Raw genomic sequence first — 23827 nt, 5'->3', positions numbered from 1 at the left:
GCCGTTGAGGCTCAAAATCAATCGTGTAAATATTATATATAAAAATCAAATTTCTCAAAAATAAAGAATGACAGTTCTAGAAACTGCTTTAAACCCCATCATCATCCATTTTAAGCATCTCTATTAAATTTACATAGTGCTAACAACTCAATAATTAGCGGTATATACGTTTGTTGTGAGACTCAACGACCCGAATATTTAGTTCCGATCGTTCAGATTTCATAGAATAAGTCTGAAAATATCATAAATTGCCTCAATATTCTGCGAATTATTTACCTTCAATTTGTACAGAAACGCAATTGAAGTTACTCAAGGACTATAAAATATTTCTGATTTACTTGTTTTCATAGAATTAAAATTCTGAAGAGTTTAAAATTTTATTTATAAAAAGTTTCTGTTTACAAACATTTTCAATCATATTTGATTTGATGTACGAGCGGTTTGATAAAACATACTCCAATAATCTTATCACTCTTGTATTTCCTACTACATTTCGATACAGATTTAAACTGTTTGAAGGAGTGAATTTGACTTTTTTTTTCAAATTAAAATTAGGCACAGCTATATTAGATATCGTGTATTAAAAACTGGACAACTTACATCTGTTGATGCCACAAAACCTCCATTTGATACTCCATAGCTCTTCTTCATTTTCCCGTTTGTTTAATCCTTATTTCAGGATCTTCACACAAAAACCATAAATATCACAATAAATTCCACTAAAGAATGTTGTCAATATTCTATAAAACACTTAACAGAACAAAACTGGATCAACGATCATTGAATTACTTCAAGTTATACTTGGAACTAACAGATTTTCTCTTACAGAATATTTCCGTAGAAGTGCCACATTTGTCGTCAATGGCAAGGACACAATTATCACTTTCTCTAACAGTCTTTTTTTTTTTAATTATTCACTAGATGATTTAATTATTTGCTTAGCTCTCGATCACTACCTCGGAAAATAGAAAGAATAAACTGGTGCGCGTGTCTTCTACAGAATCTTGGATTTTTTGCTCATTTGTGTAATTAAAAATTAATTAAAATCAGAAAATTATTCTAAATTGCAGTGTTTTATCATTTTTTTCTATAGTAAAAGGTAAGTTATTCACGTTTTTTTATCAATGGTTTTTTTCCACGTATGAATTAGGCTCACAAATTATTTAATATTTGATCTTAAGGACACCTCAATTTTAAACAATAAAAAAAAAACTTGTAAAAACTTGCAAATCTGGATATTTCTCTGGGATCACAGAGAAATATCAGTTGAAAAACACTAAGAGACTTGACCAAATAATTTTCCAACCGTTCTGGACGACAGTTCAAGTGGAACTGAAGCCTTTTCTGAAATGAGCCCAGGCATTTAGTCCGGAGAGTAATACGGCAAATTAATCGACACTCAATTCAGTATTTTCCAGTACATAGACGTTGGGTATTTTGTCAGGAACAGAGAAAAAAGAAGCGTATAGAGACGTGAAAATTTGCCAAGAGTGTGGTGAGGTGAACAGAGGAAAAAGAAAAGAGTGTTTGTAATACAAATAATAATAAAATTATATTACTTCAATGCTGACAATAAAACAATTTTACACGTCTGTGGTGGAATATGGAGCTTTTGATAAAAAAAAAATTGTCGTTCTTGTATCTTAACCGTAAAATATTTGTTAATAATTGCAATTCGACAAGAGCACATGATTGAGAAATTGTTGAAATTCACTCACGCACTTCACGACAATTCCTCTCACATAAAAAATAATAATTTTCTTTCAGTAAATGTAGCAAAAATTCAAGAAAATCCACTATACTTAAGCACTTACAACCGTAGCTTCACATATGAGAACTCCTCAAATACTACAGAAGATCTAAATTGATTTTTCTTTCATCAACTCTCATTTTTTCTTCAAGCACAATTTTCCCCTCAAAACACGCAAAAGTGAGAAGAGTGCGATATTTTGTGGATAAGAACAAATCAAATCTGGAGATCTTGAGGTGTATTCAGAACGCAATAGTCCCTAGAATTAACTTCACATCGTACTTTTTAAATCGAAGAGACATATTCTTTTTGGCCAAATCTTTTTGGTCAGTAAAAAATTCAAATTGGTCAGCAAAAAATAAAATATTGGTCAAAAATCAAATTCGGTCAGTAAAAAATTAAATATGGTCAGTAAAAAACTTTTAAAAAATCAGTAAAAAATTAAATTTGGTCGGTAAAAAGTGAAATTTGGTCAGTAAAAAATCAAATTCGGTCGGAGAAGTCAAATTTGGTCGGTAATGGCTCGGGCACACCTTTTAGATCAGGAAAATTTCATGAAGCCGAAATTCGAAACCCTTTCTGTCTCACATATTCTGTATATGACTATCTCATTCTTTCACATACTAAATTCGATTGAGCTAAATTGAATTTGGAGTGATGTTTAAGAGAAGAAGAAGAGTGCGAGAGAATGAGATAGACATATGCAAAACATGCGAGAAAGAAAGGGATCAGAATTTCAACTTCATTAAATTTTCCTGATCTAAAAGGTGTGCCGGAGCCATAAAAGTCAAATTTGGTCAGTATTTTTTTTTTAAATAAGTAAAATGTGAAATTTAATCAGTGGAAAATTAAATATGATCGGTGAATAATAATTTAATCAATAAAAAACTAAAAGGAAATCAATAAAAGTTAAAACTTTGCATGTCCGGATAAATAGTATTGCACATTTCGTATTGCGGAAACTTCGTATTTTAGTACATTTCGTATATTTACCATTTCATATTTCATATTTCGTCTTTCCTAAATCTTGTACAAAAATTAAACAGGTGCTACTGATAACTTTCCAAAGCACAGAAAATTTCCCTTTGCCTCAACAGGTGCTACTGATATCTTCCCAAAGCACGGAAAATTTCCCTTTGCCTCAACAGGCGATACAGATAACTTCCCGAAGCACAGAAAATTTGATTTTTTAATGACCATTTTTTATATTTTACCGATCAAATTTTATTTTTTACTGATCAATTTTGATTTTTTACTGACCAAATTTGATTTTTTACTGACCAAATTTGACTTTTACTGACCAAATTTAATTTTTTACCGATTTTTTAAAGTTTTTTTACTGACCAAATTTTATTTTTTTGCTGACCAAAAAGTCGCAGCCATTCTTTTTTAGGAGACTTTCTGAAAGAGTATCAAAATAGAAATGCACAAATCAAATTTATGACCTATACGCACATAAAAATATTTCATATTTCATATTTTGTCTTATTTAGAAAATTTATTTGATCTGCTCATCATCAATTTAAAGTAAAACAATCAAATTTTTAAATCTCATGTATGAACACGATTGCTGATTGCTATTATAAAAACAAATTGCAATAAACGGTCAGTTAAGGAAACAAAACTCTCACAATGCTTTTTCGGAACTATTAAGCCCCTGTTAGCTAATATATAGAGCATAAAAATTTGAAAAAAAAATCTGTAACAAAAAAATAATCTTTCTAAATCTATCTCATGCTCCTCTATATGTCAAACAATTTTTAATTTTCCTCAAAATTTACGATTTTGAAGAAGAGAATTTTAAAACTATTTAGAAACTTTGTCTTTTATCTTATTAGGCACTTTTAATGTAATTAGGCTAATCTTTTTGGCTTTATAGAGCATCGCAACTAAATTATTTTTGAGATTTCTAAGAAATTTCCGTAAATCACTTTAAAATTCATTTGGTTTTCATTTAAAATACCAAGGTGTTTTTACTTAAAGGATTTCTTGAAAAGCCTCAGACATTTAAAAACCCAGAAAATGAATTTGTAATTAAATTCACGAAAAATTCTCAGAATGATAAAGGATGTGGACTGAATAAAAAATGTATTTTACTGATTTAAATGAATTTCTTGGGAACAGAATACCTCAAATAAAATATTTAATCATTTTTTGAGGTTTCCATAAAGTTTTGTGAATTAAAATGAATTATGATTTTTTTTTATGATAGGATATCACTATTCAACAACAACTTGAAACATCCATTACGTCTCTTGGAAATTGGTTGAAAAACCTGTTATGCCTCTTCGATTCTAAAAGGGCGACGTTAGTCACGAATATCGACACTTGTCTCAAGAAAAATGTCTACAGCATTTGCTATTTATTTGCGATAAGACTTCACAAAGTAAAAATAATGACTAAGGTTCATTGGAAATCATTAACAGAGGTAATAGAGTAAACTTTCTTTTACATTTGTTATGCAATGAATTTCTTAAACTTATCACAGGGATTTCCCAATTGAAACATAACAATACGATTTATTTACTTTGGCCCGTCGCGATTTGAAGTACAACATATTTTTTGCATTATTTGTAATTAAAACATCAAACACACTAAAGAAAAAATAAAAATTCCCAATCAGTGCGAATTGGTATTTGCTGAATTATCACCCTTTTGACGCTCTTTTATAATGACTGAAATTCTTATCTCGTCTGGATTGTCTATTGCTGAAACTCACATGGATTCCTCACCTCAATATCAGGCACAAATACTGCTCTTCCTCATGTGCAATTTGTAGATGGAATTGGGGCAATTTGGATGTTTTTCTTCGCGGAAAAATACTGTGACCATTTAATCTTAGAGAAATCTACAGAACCAAGGAATTACACATTTGAGATATCACACAAATCATCAAAAAATATTTAGGATATTGATTCAGAGACAGTGCGACACATTTACTTTAATCTACTAAATCCCTGTAACATCAAAAATCTAGATTTAACGTCCTAAAAAGATATTCCATCGACAAATAAGTACAGTAATTCAATGTGCTTATTCTATTTCCCCTCATTTTAATTCAATCTTATTTTAATAGAAAACATTATGGTACTTCATTAAGTTTTTAAGTAATTGTTGAATAAAAATTCGACCATCAAGATACAATCTTACACTTTAATTTGGCATAAAGATAACCCCAACAAAAATCATTTGGGTTTCACTTTGGGTATTTTTGGGAACTCAGGAAATGAACTAATTGATAGTTTTTTTTTACATTTTGGAGTTTCCAAGAGCAACAAAAGGCAATTTGAAGAAAATTGTGAATTACTCGTGTTACTCATGTGGAAAATCAGCTTCGATACGGCTTAAGCGATAGTTATCATGTTACTAGTATTATCTAGTCTAAAACTTCTTTACAGCGGAATAATGAACATAGAAAATGGTTTATTGATTTTATTATCAAAAATTTTCAATAAATATTTAAAAAAAACTTGGGCAATAAATTACACTTTTGTGAATTTATTCGGTTTTTCTCGAAAATTATTTGGTTTTATTTTAATTAACCTTCTAGAGGGAAGTGGGGTACCTTATTGAATTGGGGAAGCTTTAAAATTTGGCTTTTTTTCACCCATTTTTAATTGGAACTGAGCCTTATCATACAATTCAGCTTCATAATTGGTTTGTGGAGCTAAATTACAAAAAAGAGATGGCAAAGCGTCCCAGCTTTGCGGAGTGCTCGAACTCTCGAGAAAGAGCTATCTGTGTATTATCTTTTCGCATGCTTTTTGGGTTTTACTACTTTCCGCTTTACTACCGATTAAATTGATTGATTAATCTAAAAACCACTCCGGAATAAGAAATTGTTTAAGAAATGTAGGTTTTAGAATATTTTTGAATTATAAATAAAAAGAAAATCCGAAAAAGGTAAATCATTTACGAATATATTACCGACTCATGATCAATTAGGTCCGATGCAGTTGGGTTGGAAATTTCAAAATCTTTCAAAAAAAATCCAAATTTTGGCAAATCGGTTGAAAAATAGGTCCTTCAAAATTGTTAAACTTTATCATCGAAAATTTGATATCGAAATTTTTTTCGAACATAAGGTGCCCAATGACTACTTCCAAAACATATTCGAAAATGAAAAAAAAAATCTATGAGCCATTCTCTAAATTAACCAAAAAACATAGTTTTGGGAGAAAGGAGGGGGGCACTGGTAAAAATGAAAGGATCACTAGGGGATCCTTTGAAAGTATCCGTGTTTTGACATTAATTTAAATCTGGAATAATCGAATAAAAACAATGAAAAAGTCATCTTTGGTTTTCGCTCAGATGAGAGAAATATAATATAAGTAATAAGTCTGCGATAAAACATAATATATCGTGATAAATGTACATACAAAATTTCAAGAGACACTAACCTTTACAATGATCAAATATGATCTATCTTTTTGAAAAGGATCAAATATGATCCAATTTGATGCTTTTATTTTTACCAGAGTGGGTGGAGAAAAAAAGAAAAAAAATACTGTAAGCTGGGATAGTAAATAAGAAGAAAGTATACATTAAATAAGTGATTGACAAAAAATGACTCTGTTGTACAAATAAGATTGACATTAATTTCTAAGTATGAAATAAAAGATTAAACATTTTTATTTCTATTAGAAATATTTTTAATCTAGTAATTTAAAATTAATTAACGTGCTCCAATAATGCAAATTATGCAAGGAAAAACACGTCCCAAACATCCCCTTTTGCGTCCTATACTGCCCCAAATCGGGGAGGTTTGGGACAAAGCGTCAAGTTAAATGTTTTATCTTCTTCAAGAAAATTCAGACGTTTTCCAAGTTCAATCGAGTACTTTATATAAAGTCAATACTCATAAAAGTATCATATGGACCGCATGAAATTGTAATACATTATCGTGATTTTTTGCAATACTGTCTCAAAGTCAAAACATGAAAGTATCCCAAACCTCCCCGGTCTTCCCTATATAATTGCACTCTCTTTGAATTCGAGCAGTAAAATCAATGTGTAAAAAGACGAAAGAGGTAGTCAAAAAAATTGTGTTTATAGACCCAATAATACCACTGAGAAAAAAAAGAGGCTATACGATTAACTTTTTTTCGTCATAACTTTAACACTTTCGGGTGTAAAAATATATCAACATTTTTTAATGTCAATTTTACACCTTTTGAGGGTAAAATCAACATGAAAAGAGGGTAATTTTAACACTTATACACTTAAAAAGGGTAATATCTACACCGATTTCGGATCAATACTGCAGGGTAAAATTAACATTTCTGGAATGTTATTTTGACTTTTTCGGATTGCTCGCAGTGACAGTATGATGCAAGAGCAAACGGTGATTCAAAACGATTCCATTTTGGGAAAGTGGACGACAAAGACGATGCACGCTCTGGTAAGCCAATTACCTAAAATGTCGATAAAATCATGAAAATCGTTGAGTTGGGCAGGAGCAGTTATTCTATTGCTCAAGAACTGAAGATTAGCCTGAAATCAGTTAGGAAACATTTGCATAAGGCTGGTCTCGGGAAGAAATTAGGTCTATGCGTGTCACGCGAATTGCCGAAAAAGAACTTTTTGGACCGAATTAATGTTTGTGATTCTTTACTGAAACTTAACGAAATCGACCCATTTTTGGTACGGATGATGAGTAGAAATGAAAAATCGTGGTCCAAAAGAGATGAGCCGGTCCAAACGATCGCCAATCCCGGATTAACGGCCAAAAAGGCTTTGCTGTGTGTTTGATGGGGTTGGAAGGGAATTATCCAGTATGAGCTGTTTCCTAATTGCCAAACACTCAATTCGGACCATTATTGTCAAAAACTGACCAGTTCGAAACAAGCGATCGACCAAAGCGCCCAGAATTGTCCAGCAGGAAGGGTGTTGTGCTCCATTAAGACAACACAAGGCCTTAATGGGAAGTTCTATCGCACCCGCCGTATAGTCCAGACCTGGCACGAAGCGATTATCACCTTTTTAAGTATTTGCAAAATTTTCTTGATGATACAAAACTGTCCTCAAGAAAGGCTCGTAACAATGAACTAGACAAGTTTTTTACCAGTAGGGACATGGGGTTCGTCAATCGTGGAATTATATTGTGCTTTCATATAGCCTTCGAAACCCTTATGCATTTTTATCGTTTATTAAGATTGTTAAGATGAAAAGGATGAATGACATATATTTTGTTAATTTTTCGATAAAAGTAAATAAAATGGGAAAGTTTTGTTTTAGTACTAACCATATCTCTGGTCGTTCTTAAAGGGTTATTATCTGTAGATTGAGTGTTTAAAAAGTACTAACCATTTGAAAACGATTAATCAGTTGTATTAAAATAATCCTATAAATACGGATTGTTTCCGTATCTTTTTCTTTAGGGGAAGTGCTTATAATTTTGGACAGTCTGCATATAAGCATCGATATCCCAAGTTTGAAGTGCGATATTTTCAATACTAATTGACTTTTTTTGTTACTCTCTTTTCAGAAGGATTGTTTAGAAACTTGGCAAGCTATTTATCATCTCATTTTTACTAAAATTAGTTTTAATACGTTTAAAAATGAATTGATATGTAGAGGTGAATTTGACTCTTATTTTGGACAACTTGGTTATTAATTTTTACAACTTGTCTGTAAATTTGGACAGATAATCCGCCTAAACAGGATGCCCATTGTTCTTCATTTTATGAACCAATCTTACCAAGTCCTCTTCCTGTTCATGTAAGGGAAACGTAGAATGTCACAAGAAGCCCGAAAACTTTCCATATCATTCATTAAAGTGAGTTGACTTCGGTGCTCCAAGTACGTGCGGATTCGCTCATTCCCTGACCTTTCCGGGAGCCTTTCAAGGCATTTATCGCTACATCTCTTTCGTAGAGATGATGCTCCTTTGTTTCTCCAGGCATTTGTCCAACCTAGTCATCACAAAAGCTAAAACTTCACGAAATTTCGTGAGAAAAACACCTGTCCAAAATAAGAATCATCACCTCACTGGTGAATGTCTTAAAAAATTTCCCATTTTTCACACGAAAAATATAATTCACAAGGCAAATCTCACTTCAGGTCAAATGTACAAATCATCAGTAACGTGAATCAACACAATATTCAATGAATATTCAATAATAGCACTCAAAAACAGCGAACAAACTTTGTTAGTACTTCACCAAAACTAAATAAGACTGAAGTAAGCCACGAAGTTCTGTCATATTTCTCGTAAGCAATTGCTCACACTGAATTTTCAACAAAGCAATTTCAACTCAAATAATATTCAAAATTTAACGTATTTAGTGTCAAAATCTTCCAAAAAGAACAAATATTTAGATAGAATTCATTTTTCATCAAATATTGGAATAAAAATCCATTATTTTAATCAATTTATTTTTAGTGTCCAATGTTATCTTCAAAGTGTCCAAAATAAGAAACTGGACAAAATTATGAGCACTTACCCTAATTCTATTAATAATATTTATAGATAACATAACTGTCTAATCAGACCTTTTCCTACATTAAACTTAAGTCCTCTCGAATAGTCAAGAGTCAATCATTAAGGTTCTAATGAGAGGGGAAATGAGTAAAAAAAAAAAGGAAGTGATTGTGAGAATATCTTTTTGCGCACAATCCCATATATTGGTGTCTAATTGTTAATTAATGTAACTGAAAGTATAGTGTTGCAAAATACGATAGTATAACGTGTATTATTTGTACTTTAATGCGTACCGCATGTTCTCCCATGCTGACCTCCTTGAAGATGATAATGACTTTGAAATATTTTTATAACAGAGAAATTCATTGTACCTTCCTGTTTCACCTACGAAACAAATAAAAATGCCATGATGCCTGTCACTATGCTGATTTTCCAACCAATATTTATCTAATAACTCAAATTAGTAATTTTTCATCTATTCCCCCTTTACATAATCTGTCTCATTTTCCATCAATACTTTTCTTGTGTGGCAGTTTTGCATGAACTTGAAAATTTTTAATACACAAGTTTCGCATGAATGAATTGTTGTTTTCCTCGGGAAAAGGAAGAAAAAAAATGTCTTGGAACATTTATTATTGAATGAGTTTGTATATTGAAGAGTCTCGCCAATAAATTCGCTTTTTTTTCGCTGATTGTGATCAGTTTTGATTACAATGAAAACAGATTGCAAAGTGGTTAAAAACCTCTTTTTTTCTTTATGTTCCTCTTTATCCATGTCATCAGCAGCAATAACACGGAAATTCTTGGAAAAACAAACGAATAGATAGTATTTTCATTGATATTAGTGCCTTTCGCGCTCAAAGCATAAATTGCGCTATCATACTCCTTTTCTCAATTACACCAACAATAAAATAAACGTGATTTTCCCGCAAATATCTCACATCAATGGGCAATAATTCCGAAGAAAGAATTTTTCGTCCATAAAGAACGTTTACCGAGTTACAAAATTTGCTTTCGCAAAGCTCAAATTAACCTTGTTAATATAGAGAGAATTACGATTAAATGAATCGATTGTTAAGTGATAAAAAAGAGATTAGAAGAACTCAAGAGATTCTCAACATGGATTTCAAAATTATATTGCAGTTATTTGTTGTAAACTTTAGAAGAGGTCAAGAGCATCATCAAATTTTTTTTTATTGTTCATTTCACTCTCTCACTATCTGCGTTAATCATTTAATTGCTGCACGCACCCACAATTAATATCGAACAATGAGAGTTTGAAGAAGTATATCAAGAGCATTGTTTGTAATCATACAGAACATACAATTATTTTTATCTCACCTCGTCGCGTGCCATCGTGGTGTCGGTGAAAGGGAATGTTTTAATATTTTTTCTCTCACCTGTTGATACTCTCTATGTTGTTGAGTACTTTGGCTGAATTGATCCCATCAACTGTCCTTTGATGAGCCGAATGAAGAATTGATTGATACTATAAACACTGTCGCCATTCTGGACATCTGTCATGGTGTTACTTGGCCAGGAAGGCAATGGTTTGATAAATATCGCACTTATGCTTCCTGCAAAATCATTCACTTGACCACGATTGACGTCCATAAGTTTCACCTCAACATTATCTACATTTATGTTGCCCAAGATGGTCAGTGTAAAAAACAGATAGGAAAAGAAAAAAAAACATTTCATTACCAACACAAGCGAGACATTAGAATTTTTACTTAAAGCTTAATCTCTTAAATTGAGTTGATTGCACTTCAGCAAATGACTATCAACAACCTCTTGAAATGAGACAAGCAATTACACTCTGTCTCCCATTCTATGCTCTTTCAAAGAAGATTGGCTACCTTAAAATAAAGGTCAACCCTTATGGATAAGAAAGATTGAGAGATTAAGGTGAATTACAATGCTTAGTAAATAATATAACTAAAATTTGTGAAAGTCAGACTCTAGTTGAAATTTTTCTAATGTTTATAAAACATCTAATACAAATAAATTAAATTTAAAATAATTATAATCTTTTCAATGCGTCCATCGCCGTCTTAATTTTCAACTTTTGAGACCCAACGACAAAAAACTAAATGTTCTTACTAACTGCATACTCTCATCTTGCAGATTCTCAATTAAAATATACACACAGAATAAAATATTTCGTAAAATTATTCGTAAATTATTTGTGAATTCTTGTTTGGGGCTTACGAAATGCTCGTAAATCGTACAGCCTACAACAAACAAGTACGTAAAAGTTTGTACTTTTTCACAAATATTGTTCATATCATGATCAGTTGAACAGTAATTTTTGGTCTTTTAGGAACATTTGTTAGTAAATGTTCGTAAATGTTTGCCAGACAAACAAAAATGTACGAACAAAATGTTTGTAAAAAAAAACAAAAAATACTCGTCAAGTGATCATGATATGAACAATGTTTGTAAAAAAGTACAAACTTTTACGAATTTATTTGTAGGCTGTACAATTTAAGAGCATTTCGTAAGAACCCAAAGAGTAGATGACCTGAAAGATTTGTTCATCAACGTATTAACCTTCTAAAAACTACCATTGAGAAGAATGTTAGTAAAGCCCAAAATAGACACAGGGATCGGCTTAGGGATCATCCCGAAAAATTAGGATAAATTCATGAGGTCTAGTGAAATTATACGAGGATTAGACGACATCAGCGCCAGTGCTGTAAATAAAAAGTTTCACTTTGGGTGTTTTTGGGTGCTTTTCGAAATGTCAATTGGATGAAAAAACGGAGAGTAATGCCGAAAATAGACACAGGCTGATCCTAGAGAATACTCAGCTCGTAAAATTTGGCGATGAAGGACAGCCCAAACTATCATACACTGAGGATTTAGGATCAAGGATTAGCGTTTTAAGCGTAAATTTCTAATAAATCTCCACACTTTGATTGCTGAAAGGCTTCTTAAGTGCAGTATCAATGGATTTTTCGTACAGTAAGGAGTACTCTGATCTTTTCTTTACTCCAATCTTAATACATTTTAAGATTTTGCGATATTGCGTACCATACTCTCCATGTTTTTCAACCAATTGACATTTCGAAAAGTACCCAAAAACACCCAAAGTAAAGCTTTTTATTATCAGCACTGGCGCTGATGTCGCCTAATCCTCGTAATTTCACTAGACCTCATGAATTTAGAAGATCAGCCTGATCCTCCAAATTATGGGCTGATCCGTGAGTGTATCGACATCAATCCTCTTTTTTCGGGCTGATCCCTAAGCCAATCCCTGTGTCTATTTTGGGTTTAAGGGCCTTGACAGACCTGAGGATTAGCCGAGAGACAGCTTAGCGTAATTAATTATATTCGAAATGATGGTTAGACTTCATTTCCATCATTTTCCACTAAGTCGTCTCTCGGCTTAAGTCGTAAGTGTGTCTAGGGCATAATGGTACGCAATGTCGCAAAATCTTAAAATGCATTAAGATTGTAGTAATGGGAAGGTCAGAGTGTTCCTTTCTGTACGGAAAATCCATTGATATTGCACTTAAGAAGTCTTTCAAATATCAAAGTGTGCACATTTAATAGAAATTTACGCTGAAAACGCTGATCTTTGATCCTAAATCCTCAGTGTATGATAGTTTGGGCTGATCCTTTACCGCCAAATTTTTCAATCTGAGTATTCTCCAGGATCAGCCTGTGTCTATTTTCGGCGTAAGGCTATGACCCAAATACATTAAAGCAATTTTAAATTAATTAAAACTTTGTAATCGCAGTGATTTTTGTGATGATCGTCTTGAGACGGTCTCATCTTATAAAGAGTTAAATTGTGAAATTATAATATTTAGTACCAATCTTCATTATAAATCTATGCTTTTCGATTTCATCTGGCAATTCTTTTTATGTTTTGCTATCGAAATAAATAAAAATTTCTTTCTGCTGAGGTGTAGCAAAAAACGGACGGAAATACTTAACCCATCTTGACTTTCTCAATTTTATTCTGTGTCGATCAGTCAAAATGTGGCGCTCTAATAACTTTTCCGAGATTTCGGAATGGCTTTAAAGAGCTCCATATAAAAGACATAACTTGCCATCCCCTTGGTCAAAATGGTCAACATCAAAGTACGAGCTGTGATCCAACTCCAAGTGCAGTCTAACCAATTCCCGCCCGCACTTGATTTTTCCAACAATATTCGATACTTGGTTAAGAGGCCATTCATCCTCCAAACGTCGCGTCGTAAAAAATGAAATTGCGAAAATTAAGAGGTCTAGTATTTCCGTTAATTTTCTGCTATCCAAATAAGCTTGGCATACCGGTGCATTTTTCGAAAACGAAAATTTTGAACTTCGTGCAGTGATTGAACTTTCCTAAAGATGGTTGATAGGCAATGAAAATGCATTCCAAGATGGCAAAAGTACTTAGGGGCGCATTCTCTTTTAAAATAAATTGTTTTCCAGTTAAATCTAATCCATGCAGTCAAAATAGAAAGTCAGTCAATGCTGAATTATAGATTCAATGAGGAGTTACTAATAAATCGCGGCAGCCAAAATCTCGAAAGCCACAATACCATTTGAGCTTTTGATCTTCGTAAAACTCTAATTCGTTATTCGATTATCTGAATTACGAGTTACGTATTACTTGATAACCTGCCATATTTACCAAATTAAGCATTCAGTGGCTTCTATCTTTTTCGAAATAATAACAAGCTTATACGTCAAAAGATTTTTTTGCATTTTGAGATGTATAAATAGTGGCACTATAAAGGTACTTTTCTTTTGAAAGCCAAAATTCCGAACACCAAAATCCCGAAAAGCCCAAATTCCGAATAGCCAAAATCCCGCAAGGTAAAATCTCGAGAGCCAAATTCGCGAACGCTAAAGTCCCTAAAAGATAAAATTTCTAGAAGCCAAATTACCGAAAAGCAAAATCCCCAAAACCAAAATTCCGAAAAGCCAACATCCTGAAAGTTCAATCCCAAAAAACCAAAATCCCGAATGAAAAAAGTTCCGAAAGTTAAAATCCCGAAAAGTCAAAATTCCGAAAAGCCAAGATTCCGACAGGCAAAATCTGGAAAAGCCAAAATACCGAAATTTTTCATTTCGTATTCATGCATTTTTCTGCGTTTTCTGTGTTTTGGGAAATTATTCTATACATTATCATGCGTATAATTTCGTTGTTTTCAAAATTTTGCCCATTCAAGACTTTGGCTTTCGAGGTTTCGACCCATTCAGGATTTTGTTTCTTAAGGATATTGGCTTATCGAGATTTTGGCTTTCAGGATTCTGGCCGCCACCAGAGTGTAACAATTCTTAAAATTTCTTATAGAGAATTAAAAAATATAATAATAAAGGCAACTTTCTTTTTGATTCCACCAGATGTGCGGCCATCGCCGTCTTTAAATTTACTTTAAACTTAACGGCAAATCAATAGAAATTAAAGCAAATCATTTCGTGAGATTTTGATTTGCGATTTCATAAAAAAAGGTCAATTTGATTCTTTATGATTAACTACATTGATATTTTTTACTTATATGTTATAAATTACTTCAAAGTATCAAAATGACAGAGTCAAATATTAAAGGCACTTTCCTGAATTTTTTCTTTAATATTTTAATTTATTAAAATTAGTTTATTGAAGTATAATTGTTTGTGTTATTCAAATGACTTCCAATTTTGCTAATGCAAAGCTTCGTGACAAAGCTAACACAATACAACAAAACAATTTCTACATGTTAACAACATAATAAAACCACAAAAACTTTTCTCTTTCCGTGAAACAAGAATTAGTCAGAGATACTAAAAGAATTATTTTGAGCTTTATTATGTTTGTCAAAGTGCGTCAAATCAAGTAATTCATGTATATAATTACAAAATGAATTGCAAGAATCGCGGAAATGCCCCAGAGGAAGATTTTCAAACTTGCAAAGCTAATTAAATTACCAAAAAAATAAACGTGAACAAAATTAATAAATTTTAAGAACTTATCCAAAATATGAAAATTTCTTCTGTGATTTGTTAGTAAATTCATTCTGTTGCATATAGTAGAACTACTGAAAGAGTAAAAGTGAAAGAAAAGAGGATTAAAGTGAAATTACCTGGTGAAATGTAGACACCCAAGAGCCATCGCATGATTGTGTCCACAGGCAAATGAAGAATACGTCTCCGTATAATGAGCAAAATGTATGTGATGCAGTACGTGCCAAATCGTAGCTTAAGAGAAGCAAACAAATTAATTAATTAGTGGGGGTGTTGCTCAGATCATCGCCTTCAATGACTCTATTATGTTCTCTCTATCACTCAGATAATATTGAGATTTAACTTACTGTAGCAAAGACCACGTAGTACACTAACACAGTGGGCAGAAGGAACAATAGACTGGCAAAGAAGAGCGTTGCTAAGTAAAGTTGGGAATTTTTATAATCAAATGATTCAACGCGATCTGCAAAAGTAATGCTAAATTTAAACAAAGTTCTTATAGAAAAACTGATATAATGCCTTAATTTTACTGGAACTTTTTCTTCAATTCAAAATTTTTCATGGAGAAAGTATTTGATCTTATAAGTAAGCCCCGCCCATCAATGATATTAGGTCACGCCCCCTCTCCCTTCAAAAGTTATGATTGACAAAATATTGTTTGCTTTGAAATGGAATATCAAAATACCCTTGAAGCAAAACACTGATCAATTAACTCAACTTTATATTGAGAGACCAGAAAAGTTCCATCGATGGAACATTAGACCACGCCTTAAACAAACTTCTAAGAAAAACCAAAATAATGTAACAATTTTGGTAATTCGCTGCGCTTCCAACAAATGGATAGAGGATAAATTGGAAAAGCTTCCCATACGATTTACAAAATGGTCGAACTTGTGCCTTAGGTGCTATATCTCAAACATACTGTCGTATGAATTACCGTTTATCGGTTCACGACCGATTTAAAAGTCACTCAAAAAATCGCTCAAAATAGCTCAAATATCGCACAATTCAATTTTGTAAAAAAAAATAGCTATCAGTTTATAATCTGTTCATTATCGGTTTATAACCGATTGAAACCATTTCAGGCTTGTCAGAAATTCACTGAGAATTACGCTCTCAAGAACTTTTTGACATTTGATCTTGAAAATTCTAAAACACTCAAAAATTTGGTGATCAAATATTTGATAATATGAAGTTTGGGACCCAAAAATTGTGTGATCAATTAGTTGATTTTGGAATATTTTGGAACTCGAAAATGGCAAAATCCTTTTAGTCAGTAAAAAATTCAAATTGGTCAGCAAAAAATAAAATATTGGTCAATAAAAAATCAAATTCGGTCAGTAAAAAATAAAATATGAAATAAAATGAAATATGGTCAGTAAAAAACATTTGACTTTTCATCGACTAAATTTTATTTCTCACCAATCAAATTTGATTTGTCACTGACCAAATTTGATTTTTCTCCGACCGAATTTAATTTTTTACCGACCAAATTTGAATTTTTACTGACAGAATTTGATTTTTAACGACCAAATTTGATTTTTTGCTGAGTAAAATATTTGCTGATAAAATTTGATTTTTTACTGACCAAATTCTTTATTTTTTACTGACCGTATTTTATCATTTATGGCTCCGGCACACCTTTTAGATCAGGAAAATTTCATGAAGTCGAAATTCGGATCCCTATCTTTCTCACATGTTTTGCATATATCTATCTCATTCTTTCGCACTCTTCTTCTTTTCTTAAACGTCACTCCAAATTCAATTTAGCTCAATCAAATTTGGTATGCGAAAGAATGAAATAGTCATATGTCGTAACATGTGAGAAAGAAAAGGTTTGGAATTTCAACATCATGAAATTTTCCTGATCTAAAAGGTGTTCCGGAGTCATTACTGACCAAATTTGACTTTTTAATTTAATTTTATACCGATTTTTTAAGTTTTTTACTGACCATATTCTATTTTTAACTGACCACGACCACATTTGATTTTTTACTGACCAAACTTTATTTTTTACTGACCAAATTTTATTTTTTACTGACCAAAAAGTCGCAGCTCTCGAAAGTTTGATGATCCAAAATTCATAAACGAAATTTTGGCACTCAATAATTTTATGATAAAAAAATTTATAATAAAATTTTGGTACTCAAAAATTTGGTGAACAAGATTTTGGGCCGAAATATTTGCAACTAAAAAATTGGTGATCAAATATTTGGTAATTAGAATTTTGGGACACAAAAATTTGATGATCAAATATTTCGTAATATTTTTTTCGGAATGAAATAATTGGTGATTTTATATTTTGGTAATTGAAAGTATGAAACACAAATATTTGGGTCCCGGTCAAAATCCCGAACGCCAAAATCCCGAAAGCCAAAATCCCGAATGGGTCAAAATCTCGAAAGCCAAAATCCCGAATTCTTAAAAGTGTCATAGCTACTCCCACGATTGCACCCGCGCTTGCTGGAGGCAAAGGGAAATCTTCTGTGTCTTGGAAAATTATTCTAAACATTTTCCTCCATATAATTCCATCCCTTTCAGGATTTGAGAAATTCGGGATTTTGGCTTTCGGGATTTTGGCCTTTTCGGGATTTTGGCGTTCGGGATTTTGGCTTTCGGGATTTTGGCTTTCGGGATTTTGGCTGCCACCGAAATATTTGATGATCAAATATTTGATTTTTGAAATTTTTATATTCGAAAATTTGATGATTAAATTTTTGATAATCGAAATTTTGGGACTAAAAAATTTGGTGGTCAAATATTTGCTAAACAAGATTTTAGGCTTAAATAATTGGTGGTCAAAGATTTGAGACTAAAAATATGGGGAATAAATATTTGGTAATCAAATTTTGAGGCTCAAAAATTTGATTAGCAAATATTTGGTGAACAAGATTTTGGGTTTCGAAAATTTAGTGCTAACATATTTGCTATGCACAATTTTGGAATTCAAAAATTTGGTGATCATAACTATTCGGTAATCAAGATTTTGACACTCAATAATTTAGTGATCAAATATTCGATCTTCGAAATCTAAGGGATTAAATTTTAATCTTTTTGGAATATACCTTATCTAAAAAATGTGCCGGAGGTATAAAGTTCTAAATTAAATTCGACACTGAATAAATTTGATTTTTGCTAGTTACAGTGCCAAAAAAAGTAAACAAAAGGGCGTGGCCTAAATCTCATTATTTACTCAAAATGTCAAAAATAGTAACTTCATGCAAAATAAATTTAAAAATAAAGATATTTAAATGTATTTTTTTTTATTTAAAATTAAATTTAAATAAACAATAAATAAATAAATTGCGTTGAATTTATTATTTCAGAAAAAAAAACTTACTTTTCAGGATGTTCTTCCTTCGACCAAGAACAACTCTCCAAAGGGCCCCAATTCCAACAATTTCCAAACGGTACAATCTACGGGGAAAATCAAATAGGAAAATACAACACACTGAAAAGCCTCCCATAAAAGGCGCTGAGAAAAAAGTTGTAATAAAGTTCGTATCATTGACCTTATCTCAAAACCATACACTGCCCGTCCTTGTGAAATCCAACTCAAAAAGCTTCTATCCAATTAGTTATTCTTAGAAGAATTTTAAACTGTATTCAATTCAACTTACACAGCCGCATAGATGTAGAAGCAGTGAGCGTGGAGGGTAATTAGCACAAGTAAATCCGATAGGAGTGCCAATTGAAATGATAAGCCACAGAGGCCCAGAATTGACAATGGCAGGAATAGGTAGTGAATTGCCGGTGACACAATTTCTGCAAGGAGAAATCCCAATTACCAATATGCCCCATTTCACCCAATATTTAACCAGCAAATTCACCTAAAAATGTTGCCCACAGATCAACATGATAAATGAAACACTTGAGGAGGAAATGATTTAGCTGCACGTTGAGCTTGAGACCGGCTGGGCTTCCCCGGAGACTTGTGAGAAGGCCACGCAAGTAGTATACGACTGTCTGTGAAATCAGAAACATCTCATGCTCACAATCACAGAAAATTCATCTCCTTCTGCAGGATTCTTCTAATTCCTATTCAAAAACTATCTCTAAAAATTTCCTCAACATCAATTCTATGATAAATTGTTATGTTTTTAGTATTCATAAAATTAAATTAAAATAATCAACAAAAAGTTAACACAGTAACATTGAAAAGAATGTGAATGCCTTTCAAGGAAAGACAGCAATATTGACCCAAATTCTGTACAGGAATTAAATATGCAACATGTTTTCTTATTAATTTTTTTTTTAATGCAAAAGTTGTGATTTTTTAAAAAATTACCCTTGTGAAAAATAGATAAGAAATTGGAGCGATTTTGGAGGTTTGCAAACGCAAAGTAAATTGTTCTGTGAGAGCTGTTTCAAATTTAAAACTTTAAATCATTAATCACGAAATGCACTTTTAATTTGCATTGCAATGCAATTCGAGTGAGAGAATAAAACAGTTTATATATGAATTATACAGTTTATTACTTCAATGACCTTTAATTATCCTTTGTAATGATTATTCAAGGTCAGTCATTAAACTATAGTAGACGGCATATCGGTGAACCAATTTTAACGGGTTAAGATTAATTAAGAAGGTCTGAATTATTCAAATCCTAAAGACCCATATTAAACATTTTTTGTCAAAATTGTAAGAAAACTTGAAACCTACAAAATACAAGCCTAAAAGATGGAGCAAACGATCAGCCCCTTTTTTTTCAAGAAGAAAAAAGAAAAATCATATTTTTTTTTGATAAGTATAAACGTCAGCGATAAATAAAAGTGAATAAATTTGGTACTCAAATTTTTGGTCTCCAAAATCTTGGGACCCAAAATCTTAGGGATCAAATATTTGATCATCAAAACTTTATGACTCAAAACTTTGGTGTTCAAATATATACTAACCAAAATTTTGGGACTCAAAAATTTAGCGATCAAATTTGATGACTCAAAATGTTGGTGATCAAATATTTGATCACCAAAATTTTATTACTCATTAAATTTAATTATCAACTAAACTAAATTAAATTATTTATGACTAAAAATATTTTGCACTCAAATATTCGGCCATCAAAACTTTGAGAATTAAAAATTTGGTGATTAAATATTGGGTCAAAAAATTTTAAGACTCCGAAATTCAGTGATCAAATCAAGGATCAAATTCAGAAACATTTTAGGACTCAAAAATTTCGTCACCAAAATTTTGGAATTGAAATATTTGGTCTTAAAAAATTTGCTACCCAAGATTTTTGTACTCTAATAATTGGTTATCTAATATTTAGTAGAGGCACTAAATGGGTCAAATGGTAAAGTACTCGCTCTATGATTCATATGTCTCAGGTACAAATCCCTTTTAGGTCACCAGGTTTTTTTTCGCGTTAATGGTTTTCGGATTGTATTCATTGGCAACCTCATAACGTATAAGAAAAAATAATAATGCATGTGTAGAAATCCCCTTGCGTGAAGATCTAGTTCCTTCATGGAAAGTTGTGAAAGCATTATTATTATTATTAATATTAATATTTAGTAAGTAAAATTTTGGCCATTAAAATCAGATGAACAAATATTTCTTAATATAATTGTGGAACTCAAATATTTGGTAAGAAAAATTTTTCCATCATAATTAGGTGATCAAATATTATTATTAAGTAATTAAGATATCAAAACCTTTGCTATTAAGATTTTGGGTCTCAAATATTTAGTGATCAAATTCAGCAACATTTTAAGGCTCAAAAATTTGGTCACCAAAATTTTGAAACTCAAATATTTGGTGATCAAAATTTTTGGTACCCAAAATATTGGTATGGTACTCAAATATTTGGTGATCTAATAATTAGTAAGCAAAATTGTTGTCATCAAAATTATGTGATCGAATATTTGGTATTCAAAATACTCTAAAATTTGGCCATCAATAAATTGGGACTCAAAAATTTGGTAATCTAGTACCTATTTAATGAGCATAATTTTAACCATCAAAATTTGATAATCAAGAACTCAAAATTTGGGCATTAAAATTTTGTGACTCAAAAATTGGGTACTGTAGACCTCTCCATGGCACTCAACACTCAATTCAAAGTCGCTCTTTTACTTTTTTGGACTCTCTTTAATTCAGTCACGCATGTCTTTCTTCGGCAATGTCCAATATCGTTCTGTCTCGTCCGTCGTGGAGCTCAGCCTCGCGGAAACTCCGTCAAATCGTCCAGTATAAGTGTCATGTCGGTTTTGTCAAATCTACAGTACTCAAATATTTAATGATAAAATATTTGGCTAGAAAAATTTAAATATTTTGTGATAACATTTTGGTAAGTAACATTTTAGGACTCAAAAATTTAGTCACCAAAATTTTAGAACTCAAATATTTGGTAATCTAATATTAGTAAGCAAAATTTTGGCCCTCAAGATTGGAATTATTCAAATTGCGGAACTCAAATATTTAGCAAGTAAAATTTTGATCATCAAGCATAGGTGACCAAATATTTAGTAATTGAAAATTTTGAATTCAAAAATTTGGTGATCAAATATTCTCTAATTAAAATTTGAATGACCAAATTTTTGATCAATAAATTTTTAATCCTAAAATTTAGAGATTAAATATAAAATTTATTTTTATTTATTATTTCATTGTCAAAAACTTGTCTGATATTTTCACTGCTTTATTTTTTTTTATTATGGCTCCGGCACACCTTTTAGATCAGGAAAATTTCATAAAGTCGAAATTCGAATCTCTTTCTTTCTCTAAAGATTTGCATAAGTCTGTTCCACTCTTTCGGTCTCAAAATTGGACTGAACTAAATTAAATTTGGTGTGATATTCAAACGAAGAAGAAGAGTGCGAAAGAATAGGATAGACTTATGCAAACAATTTGAGATGGAAATTCGATTTCCATTTTGGATTTTGGATCGATTTCATGAAATTTTCCTGATCTAAAAGGTGTGCCGGAGCCATTACTCTTCAAATTCGGAATTTTGCTGATCAAATTTCAGTTTTTTACTGATTTTTATATACAGTACCCTAAGTAAAAACATTAATATATATTGATTCAATCCTAGGGAGGAAACTTTAAGCAAGCTCAGAAACAGAGCGACACTAGTGGCAAGCACACAAAGTTGGCTTATTCACAAAACTGCAGAAACTGCTGTAATTTATTTGTCTTTGTTTTGTGCAATAATTAAGCACAAAAGGTAAATCCTGGATCATAAATAAAATGAATACAAGCAAGAATGACTGATTTTAGAAAGACTATTAGGAACATTTTTCAAAAGTTTTGGGAAGTGGGGCACCTTTGAAATTGGGCTTTTTGTCCTATTTTTAAATAAAACTGAGCCTTACCGCGATATAATTTAGATCCTCAAACCAATTGTCAAGCTAAATTACATCATGATAAGGCACAGTTTCATTTAAAAATAGGAGAAAAAATGCCTATATGAAAGGTGCCCCAATTCAAAAATACCCCACTCCCCCCTAAAGGATTAATAAATAAAATACACATAAAACGGTGAAGGCGCTTAAAATTACGCACGGATTAATCATAAAACGGCAAATACGCTTAAAATTACGACATTTTGACTTACATATGCGAATTCTAGAAGATATTCCTCTGGATTGCCAAGATGATGCAACCAAATGAGAATCCCCAATCCAGCTGCAACATCAAAGGCTATTGTCCAAGAACGGCCACTGGAAAAAGAGATAAATTTTATTCACTCAAAAATATTATTGCTATTTTTCAGCCTCAATCAAATTCATTGAAGGCTAATTTTGGAAGGCAATAGAAAGAAAACTCACTTTTTCATTGAATTCTTCCTCAGGTTCTCATACCATTCCTCCGCATGGTAAGCTACTGCACTTTTATGGAAGATTGGCTTGAAGAGCTTCCCAAGAAACAACAAGACTTTCAAAATAAGACTGAAACACTGATATTCCGACAACTTTGCCCTGTGATTGTTACTAATTTGCAAATAATGGGCTAGCCGGATGATATCATTCTGGGAACCGGCATGTACTAATGCGTTTTTTGATAAATAATTGAAGTTTTTTGAATGGTAGAGAATCAATTCAACTTCCAACTTATTCTCAGGAATTTTCTGCAAATCCACTGTCCGGATCAAAATATTTTCACACGATGGGATAGCAACGAACTCAAAGAATGGTCTGTCGTTTGGTTTTTCCTTGGCTTTTGGGTATTTGGGATTGAAATTCGTGGAAATCTGTCCGATATTCGAAACTTCTTCAGATCCACTGTTTTTCTTGTCTACCACGAAAAAACTGCTGTAATCTTTGGTTTCTTCGAAGAATCCGTACAGGGAGAGATTCTCCTTTACTTTATAGTACTCACTGGGAAGATAAATCTTACAGAAATGCATGATTTAACTAGGATTTTGTGGTATTTTTGGTGCAATTTATTAAAAATGTTGTTTATAAACAAATGTCACGTGACTCACAAACAGCTGATTGAAGGGAAATTTTTATGTCCATGTGTCTTTGCTAAATTTCCCTCAAATATTTTATGTTATACAAAAAATTGTAGATATTTATATTACATCTGAGTAAACTTGAGATAAAAAGACAGTTAAGCAGTGAAAAAAATAAAGTTGGAATCGTTGGAATAATGAAATATTAAATGTATATAAGGAAATGTACTACATGAAGTTACAATTTAAATCTAACTTCCTTTGTATAACAGCGAAGCCTCTCACCCTGTCATTCCTTTTGAATCA

The 23827-nt window shown here is 31.9% G+C and overlaps 2 protein-coding genes across 3 annotated transcripts in view; both read right to left on the bottom strand.

The window, feature by feature from the left end:
• LOC129805884 (sodium-dependent nutrient amino acid transporter 1-like) overlaps positions 1–1726 on the bottom strand; it is a 29113-nt gene extending 27387 nt beyond the window's left edge. For both annotated transcript variants that reach the window (XM_055854117.1, XM_055854118.1), the window contains exon 1: positions 601–1726. In XM_055854117.1, coding sequence (XP_055710092.1) covers positions 601–651 — 51 coding nt within the window. In that variant the 5' untranslated portion in view covers positions 652–1726. The remainder of the gene's footprint in view (positions 1–600) is intronic.
• An 8622-nt stretch (positions 1727–10348) lies between these two features.
• Positions 10349–23563, bottom strand: LOC129805883 (uncharacterized). Its single transcript, XM_055854116.1, has 8 exons — positions 22896–23563; positions 22682–22787; positions 18950–19085; positions 18740–18884; positions 18460–18536; positions 15467–15582; positions 15239–15353; positions 10349–10807 (listed from the first exon to the last, which is right to left on the bottom strand). The coding sequence occupies exons 1-8, from the start codon at positions 23471–23473 to the stop codon at positions 10587–10589; spliced, it is 1494 nt and encodes a 497-aa protein (XP_055710091.1). The 5' UTR covers positions 23474–23563; the 3' UTR covers positions 10349–10586.
• Positions 23564–23827: the final 264 nt, after the last annotated feature.

This window comes from Phlebotomus papatasi, chromosome 3 (genome assembly GCF_024763615.1).
Source record: "Phlebotomus papatasi isolate M1 chromosome 3, Ppap_2.1, whole genome shotgun sequence".
NCBI lineage: Eukaryota > Metazoa > Arthropoda > Insecta > Diptera > Psychodidae > Phlebotomus > Phlebotomus papatasi.
This window is presented reverse-complemented; position numbering and strand designations above follow the sequence as displayed.

Bases quoted from the DNA above. Each gene is read 5' to 3' on its own strand.
- LOC129805883 (XM_055854116.1), bottom strand. From the start codon at position 23,473: ATGCATTTCTGTAAGATTTATCTTCCCAGTGAGTACTATAAAGTAAAG. The intron at 15,583-18,459 runs GTAAGTTTTTTT...TTACTTTTGCAG, and splicing joins AAGGAAGAACATCCTGAAAA to ATCGCGTTGAATCATTTGAT. The intron at 15,354-15,466 runs GTAAGTTAAATC...GCTTCTCTTAAG, and splicing joins ACTACGTGGTCTTTGCTACA to CTACGATTTGGCACGTACTG.